The 8,039-nt window shown below is 37.4% G+C and overlaps 2 protein-coding genes across 3 annotated transcripts; one reads left to right on the top strand and one right to left on the bottom strand.

The window, feature by feature from the left end:
- The first annotated feature begins 377 nt into the window (after positions 1 to 377).
- LOC107629741 (RING/FYVE/PHD zinc finger superfamily protein) lies at positions 378 to 3,574 on the top strand. Its single transcript, XM_016332623.3, has 5 exons — positions 378 to 975; positions 1,380 to 1,506; positions 1,587 to 1,802; positions 1,892 to 2,515; positions 2,595 to 3,574. The coding sequence occupies exons 1-5, from the start codon at positions 651 to 653 to the stop codon at positions 3,439 to 3,441; spliced, it is 2,139 nt and encodes a 712-aa protein (XP_016188109.1). The 5' UTR covers positions 378 to 650; the 3' UTR covers positions 3,442 to 3,574.
- LOC107629743 (vacuolar protein sorting-associated protein 9A) lies at positions 3,426 to 7,600 on the bottom strand. 2 transcript variants are annotated; one of them, XM_016332624.3, is made up of 7 exons: positions 7,296 to 7,599; positions 6,335 to 6,482; positions 5,713 to 5,883; positions 5,118 to 5,297; positions 4,106 to 4,397; positions 3,786 to 4,016; positions 3,426 to 3,527 (listed from the first exon to the last, which is right to left on the bottom strand). In XM_016332624.3, the coding sequence occupies exons 1-6, from the start codon at positions 7,406 to 7,408 to the stop codon at positions 3,796 to 3,798; spliced, it is 1,125 nt and encodes a 374-aa protein (XP_016188110.1). In that variant the 5' UTR covers positions 7,409 to 7,599; the 3' UTR covers positions 3,426 to 3,527; positions 3,786 to 3,795. The 2 variants fall into 2 exon arrangements, with proteins under 2 accessions (XP_016188110.1, XP_016188111.1); XM_016332625.3 differs by lacking the exon at positions 3,426 to 3,527 and having other exon boundaries at positions 3,576 to 4,016; positions 7,296 to 7,600.
- Between the last annotated feature and the right edge of the window lie 439 nt (positions 7,601 to 8,039).

Here is an 8,039-nt window from a genome sequence, read left to right as displayed (position 1 = left end):
AATTAATAAATAACACTGTTGATTAATATTAAACATGTTTTTTTAGTTATATAAATACAAATAAGTTATATTCTTTCAATGTGAGTAATTTCTAAGATCTTTCTAAATAGTGCAAAACTTATTAGTTTTTCCTTTTTAAAATAGATTTGCAGATTAATATTACATTTGAAGATGACATCACTGATCAAATTAGATTTCGGTTATTTTTATCTGCCAAAGATGTTTCTATTTTGTTTGTAAAATTCTAGAACGGCTATTTTAGTTAGAATTAAAAGGGCAGTTTGAGACTTGATAAAGACGGGAAAAGGAAAGGAAAAATTGAACCGCCAATAGGAAGTCGAATGACGATAATGCCCTCAGGAAAAGTGGATATATACAAATATCAAAAATCGAAAGAAAGTAAAAAAACACAACAAACCCTACCAACAACACCCAGCAAGCAACAACGAGCGCCTTCATCGCTACGCCGTCGTATCTGCCTCCTTCTTCTTCATCTTCGGTTCTTCATCTTTCTCCGCCTGTTATGCTTCTTCTTCGCAACGTAAATAGCATAATCACTCTCTAACGCTTCAGATCTGCTTTCTTCGTTACTTTACCTTTCATTCGGCGTCGTTTTTTTATCCGACCGGCTAGCCTCCTTGGGCTTCGTGATGGTGGTCAACGAGAGGCCTACGAAGAGGATGAAGAGAAGAGTAACCGCCGATCTCCACGACTTTCTCACTTTCCCTTCCGCCGCCGGCGCTTCCTTGGACTCACCCTTTCGCAACTGTGTCCAGCGGTTCCTGGCAGACCATGGTCGCATAACGTTTCCGCCTTCACTCTTCCCGGCGCTGATGACGTGGCAGATCTTGTTCCGGGTTGGTGACCTTGTCGAAGGCCCGGATCTCTCGCCTGCGGTGGTCACGCTTGACATTGTGGAGGAAGATGTCACGCGCTCTCGAAGTTCAGTGTACTGTGACCAGTGTCGAGTCGTTGGTGAGTTGAATCGCTCGAGTTACTCGCGTGCATTCTACTTACCCGGCATGTTAATCTAATATTATTTAGTGATCATCTAACAATTGTTATTTTTTTTTGTTTAAATTTTTTAATCCTTTAGCTATTACTTAATTATATATATTTTGGCGTAGACATAGATTTTTTCCTAATTATATTATTGCTTTCTATGTCCTTGAATAACTCCTTTTTAAGATAGCTTAGCACAGTCTCTTATTTTTGGCTTAGATATTACTATCAGCTGCTGTTATAAATGATTTTTTTTTTCTTTCTTGGTTTTCTATGTGCTTAAATAATATAATTTGTTCTTAAAAACTAAAATAACACAAGCATAGATACACACGATTGAGAGTTACTTATGTCTATAAAAAAATATATATTAACAGGGTGGAGCGGTCACCCCGTCTGTCGCAAGCGATATCATTTCATTATCCGGGCTGCCAGTAAATCCATTGAGTCTTACCAAAGACCTTGTTCCAGATGTGAAAATCTTGTCCAACTATCTGAACCAAGGTCTCAAACTTTTTTTTCCCGTGGAAAGATCTTGATGAGTTGATCTGTGGCTGATTGTTTTGTTTTTTTAAAATTGTTAGGTGCAAATCATGTGACTTCAACATTACTGTGGATGATCTTGAGGATTGGGTGTATCAACAAATCGACGATAACACCCATCTCCTGCATGGTGTTGTCCACTCCAATGGTTATGGTCACCTGCTTACTCTCAATGGAAGAGAAGGTGGCTCAAAGCTTCTCTCTGGATTTGATATTATGGGATTTTGGGATAGACTGTGTTCTGCAATTTCTGTTAGGTGTGAATCCTTTGGTCATTTTTTGTTGAGTTTTTATTTTTCTTTTGTTTTCTTTGCTTTGTAGTTTATTGTGTTGAATATTTGTGCAGGAAGGTTAGTGTGATGGATTTGTCCAAGAAATTTGGGTTGGAATATCGAGTGCTCCATGCAATCACCAATAGCCGTTCGTGGTATGGCAATTGGGGTTATGAATTTGGAAATGGCAGCTATGCTCTTACACAAGATGCCTACCAGAAAGCAGTGAATACCCTGTCAGATATGCCCTTGTCCTCATTTTCATTCCAGGGTCGGGGACCACGAAGCCGCCTTCAGTGTGTTATTTCTCTTTACCAGTCGTTGGCTGAAACTGAACTTCTAACAATCAAAGACCTCTTCTCCTTTTTGTTGACACTGGTCCATGAATTTCGCAAGATGATGACGAAAAAAATATCTAAACAGGATGAAGGCTCCAACAAATGTAATTTATTGTGTGCTTGGACAAGACATGATGTTGAGGATGTGCAACAGGCTTTGATTAAGGTATTGCTTGCATCAGCTTCCTGTAGGGAGGTCAAATGGGTTGCTAGACGTGTTCTCAAGGGTGCAGTTTGCAGGGGTGTTTCATCTCCAGAGCTTCTAGACTACAGTCTTAAGCATTTGGAAGGAAAATTAGCTGCCAACGGAATGGTAGTTGCTTCACGATGCAATCCAAATACTAGTGCTATAGAATTCAGGTAAGGGAATAATGTACTGAATTTCTTTTGTAAAATGCTTCTATAGTAGTGCCACTGATGCATGTACCATTAACAACAGGCTAGAACCGTTCTGTGATGGATTTACGCGAAATTCAAGCCATCCATCAGAAGAGCAAGTCATATCCGATCTGGCATTTTTATTTGATTCGATAATTCACCCAGACAAAATGGTGAGCTATAGACCCAAGGTTATGAGGAAAAGTGTGGCTGATTCAGCAAGGAAGCTTCTTGACTGTAAGCAGTTTGTGAAAGAGTACAAGCCAGAGGTGGCCATGGAACAACCTCCGGTCATCAGACTGTGGTGTCAGGTTGAACTTTCTGATCAGCCGAAAGATGATCCATCCCCGCCACCAGAACTAATCGTGTTGCCTTTGAGTGCTACTGTTGCTGACCTTAAGAGGGAGGTCACTAGTGCTTTTCAAGAGGTGTATGCAATGTACAAGAGGTTTCAAGCTGAGGAAGTAATAGGGTATGGTTCAATTAGTGACTCGCTCACCTTAAAATTCTTGCTTGGAACAAGTGCGATGGTCAAAATTCAAGGCAAGTGTCCAGCCAAGTATGGTCTAAGCCGCTTCCGAATGGAACGGGGTACAGAGACATGGAGAGTTGACTGCCCCTGTGGGGCTAAGGACGATGATGGAGAAAGAATGTTAGCATGTGATACTTGCAGTGTTTGGCAGCATACGAGATGCGCGGGAATTGATAATTGTGATGCAATACCTTCTAAGTTTGTGTGTCTTAGATGCCTTAGCTCGTACCGTCAGGAAGCTGTAAATTTGCCAGACTCCGATGTTGAAGCTAACAAGTCTTACAAATTATCGAATGCTTCTTGCAAAGATGAAGCAGTGGCAACGGACTGTGCAGCAGTTGCTTGTAACATAACTGTAGATTTTGGTGTACGATGAGTGTATATAGTTTTGTAATGTATGCGTGTATAGTTTTATGTTTTGACTCCTTGGAGCTTCCTTGTTTTTGGAGCGTTTCTAGGCTCCTGTTTGAAATTATCGAGCAATGGAAGATATATAACTACTGTAACCACTTATTTTGTATCTCACATGCTAATTAAATCCTTAAAAACTACGTACAGCAGTCAGCAGTATACATAGGCAACTTAATCCGTCGTTCACCTGTGCTTTGCAGTCGAATTAAAGAATGGATTTCATTTTTAAAAATGAATAAATAACTTTCACAAGTAAATTCGGCATTAAGTTGCCTATTTAACCGTTGTTCCCAAAATCAGTTCTCGTACCTATTCCAATTCATTGGCCCTGCGGTGCAACCAGACTGCCTGTTTCCTGCTTCTTTAGGCGTCTAATAATTGGTTCTTTCTCTGAAACTGGAAGGCAATCAATAGCTTTGCACAAGGCTGTATACTTCAAAACTAAATCCTTGTAGAGACTTAACAATCTGTCAACGTCTCTCTCCTTCAACTCTCGACTCTGAGCTTCCATATATGGATAATTTGATTCAAGCGACATAACTAGGAAAAGGGTTACAAATACAATGATTGTGATTGGGGACACCAGTAATTAATATTTCAAACAACACCCAAGAAATAAGAAAACTGACCTCTTGTCTCTTCAATTTCGTCACACATTTTGCCTGATGAACTGCACTTGGCCTCCCCTTGTTTGATCATCTGATATTCTTCACTTTTTAATTTGCTCTTCAATTTGGCTGCTTCCATGTTTTCCTCAAATTTGTCTTCATCCATGGAAAGGGATGTAGCATTTAAATCAACTATAAATGCCATGGCTGACACAAGATTTGTGAAATAATATGCAGCTTCTGAGACGAGTTTTGCTTGCCATCGGTACAACTGGATGAATTTCAGGTTAGAATGTAATTGGGGAGGATTGGCCTGAAAGTAACATACCAAAAGGTTTTCTAATAAGAATACCTTCCAAGATACCAAAATAACAGAAAATGACTCACCATAACATGTAAAAAATTTAGAAGAAAATCAAGAAAGGGAATGTTCACTTTTCTTTAAAAGCAATTGATGATCAAAGTCGGCATCAATATATAGACAACAAGGTCATAGGACAGTGTTAATGGACCACAGGCCTAAATATACAGTACTTCAAATAATGAAGAGAAACACTATCTTTATCTTTGCAAACTTCAGCTCGTCAACCCCGCAGAAAGTCCTAGGCACTTTGCTTGCTATCCCCACCTAATCACAAAGTTTAACATCATATAGATCAGGATGTAATTGTTTAGTTTTGGAATTAAAATTCCAATGCCTAGCAACTTCTAATAGAGGGTTTATGTTTAGCTGAGGTATGAATCATCTGGAATCAAGTTAGTGGACACTGAGCTTTAGTCAAGACAAGGAACTCCACTTGTATGCACCTCTGGTCTTGTGAAGAGTCAATTTTGAGTTTAAATAGGTCTAAGAAGGTAACAACGGAAGCCAATTTTTCTCTACAGTCCTTAGTTTCTCGCCTTCATAGATATATCATACTACAATCATGATAATTGAAACAAAGATGGAAAAAAGATAACGAAAAATGGGCCTGGTTGTTCAGAAATTAGAATATGATACTCTGCAAAATGGCTAATTACCAAGCAAGCTTGCCTTTATTGTAACATATATGAGCACAGGGAGAAAGTCATCAGCCCCAGCTGGCACATGATTTTCAGAAATTGTTGCATTGAGCAGCAGATTGTTGATGACCTTACAACAATTCATTATACACAATAGTTTCTCACGAGGAGATTTGAAACCATTGATTTTCCTCAATTCTTTCTCAGCCAGCTGCATGAAAAAAGAAAGTAGAATCAATTTTTGTCATTCCATCAAGCAAAAACTCAAAAGTGTAGTTGCTATAAGCAATCCTTTTAAATAGAAAGGCTGGAAGCCTTGGAACAGATTAAAAAATTGGGAAGGGAGACAATTCAAACAAAGACTTCTGCTCTAGCTCAACACAAAAAGCAAAAAAAAAAAAAGTGTTTGTTGGATCAAAGAATTAAAAATCTAGTGCAAGTTAAAGGAAGTCTATCTTCCAGAGCAGTGTTCTTCCACGCTTTTCCTTCTCTCACAGTTCTGCTAATGTTTATGTTGCTGTTTATATAATAAAAATTACCCTAATTATATCCCCACTCTCTTACACATTCCCTCAGAAAGTTAAAAGACTTCAAAACACAAATATACACATCTTAAAGCTGCATACCAGCCATGAAGCTTCATTGCGAAGAAGTGCTGGTATGTCCAGATGTTCAGGCTTCAGAAAGGTTTGCAGCAAGCACATTTTCTCTGATATGTCATTATCAATCCTTCCATCCTCAGGCAAAGCAGAAAATGTCCGGGAGAACAATTTAGTCATTATATATTTCTCCAAACCCTGGAGGAATGAACGAGGAATGTTCAGAGAAAAGAAAGAAGGAATCTCCTATTCTGCAAAGGAAGAAGACCCCCAGAAGTGGGCCGACAGAATTAACGTACAAAAAAGATTACCACAACTTTGCATAAAGCAACTACATATATTCCATGCCAAAGTTAATTAGTTCCTGCAGTAATATGATATTGTACAAAAATATGGCATCATTGTTTAGATTTTATTACCTATTAACCAAATATAATGGTGAATTTTTCTGAACAAGTATAGTCAAAATAAAGAACCACCAGCCATTATAAAAAGAAGAACAAGGCACAGGAAATGGCATTAAATGGATCACAAAAGGGCTTATTGTACTTAACATAACTTCCTTTTTCCTGAGCACATAGAAAGACATATATATTCAGAACTTTTATGCAGCATATTATATAGAATTATACAATACTAATTTTCGTACCTCCATTGCACAGTCAATCTCTTCTTCAGTGGCACCCATCCACAATGGATGATCTCTTATTGCAGTTTCTGTTGTTGAGAAGAACTCTTGCACTCTTTTCCCATCACTTTCAGGATTGCATGGATAGAATGAAAATGATACAATGAAGCTGAGAAAACAATTTGCATTAAGGGATAGGATATGTATCAGAAAGAGCAAAGGGTTGATGAAGCATCTTCAGAAAGAAAAGGCGTGTGCAACCATGCATCCCAATATAAATTAATTGAAATTTTTTTATATATTCTTACGAGTTAGCTCTTAGCTGAAAACAATAAATCTCATCCAACATAAAAGGAATGCAACATTTAAAACTGCACCACATTCAAAGAACTCTATTTAAGTTCAAGCCTCATTAAAACCTTGAGGCAGGGACTATTTTGTTCAAGTATACTTGTATTGCATCTCCATATAATTATTTGTTAGCAAGAACCATGTGACAAGAGAATCATCAACCAACCAATCTTTTCAACCAATAGAAATACAAACAACAATACCAATAATAACATATATGTTTCCATGTAAAGCAGAGTTACAAGCTTGCAGTGTCTCAATAACACGCTAGGGTCATAAACATTGATGCATTCCTAAATTACAATTAGTAGTTCGACAATATAACATATTATTGCCGCTAATTGAACCGAACAATGCCGTGTAAATGACATTCAGACCTAGAATTTCTGGTATTTACTTTTACCAAAGACGAATCAATTCATCATCACAATCTTTGGCGTATAATCAACGAACCACTAGATCTCATGAAGTCATCCGTAATGCAAATCGAAATTCAAAGAATTCAAATACACGGAAATTATGCACAATAAGAGCTAGAAATCAAATAGAACCGAAACAATGCACCACAAAATTAAAAAATGAACGCAAAACAAAAAAAGGAATTAGGCGATAGCGATAATTGTTTATATACCTCTTAATTGATCGAAGAAGATCGAGAGAAGCAGGGTTTCGCATGCGATCCAGGAAGTCGTAGAAAGCGAGGGATTGGGACGAAGACGCCGGTGATGATGTTGATCCCTCCATGGAACGGAAACTGTTGCCTAACCGAATTGGATTCAGGAAGAAGAAGAAGAAGAAGTAACATGTTCCAATGGAATCAGTAGCTGCAGAGAGCTAGCTAAGCTACACAACAAAGACAGAAAGAAAGAAAGAAAGAAAGAAAGGCAGCAACGCAGGGAGGAAGAGTTGAGAAGCAAAGAACATTAGGTTTGAATGATCGGTGAACTAACAGCAAATACTTATATCATTACCATACCAAGCAGTCCAACCAATCACAGTAAATTTGTTGGGTTTAATAAATACAAATTAAATGAATTAGAAATTTAAAATTTTGAGTAGAGTGATAATTAGATTTATGAGGATTTTGTGTTCAGATAATTTAGTTCTTGAAAAAAAAAGTGATAAATATATCTTCTCAAAAATAAAAAGTGGATACTACAATGAAGATTTTATAATTGTCTTCATGTGAATATATTTCTTTTTGACCCTTAAATGATGAATTGTATGGTTAGATTTTGATATTTATAAAAGTGTTGTTTTTGTTTAAAGTGTGGCTAAATAAATAAACCACACTTTTAACCAAAGCATCTTCATGAGAAGATATTTTTGCCATCTTCATTGTAGTATCCACCAAAATAAAATGTGGACATATTAT

Source organism: Arachis ipaensis, chromosome B3 (genome assembly GCF_059453495.1).
Source record: "Arachis ipaensis isolate K30076 ecotype BB chromosome B3, ASM5945349v1, whole genome shotgun sequence".
In the NCBI taxonomy this organism is placed as follows: domain Eukaryota; kingdom Viridiplantae; phylum Streptophyta; class Magnoliopsida; order Fabales; family Fabaceae; genus Arachis; species Arachis ipaensis.
This window is presented reverse-complemented; position numbering and strand designations above follow the sequence as displayed.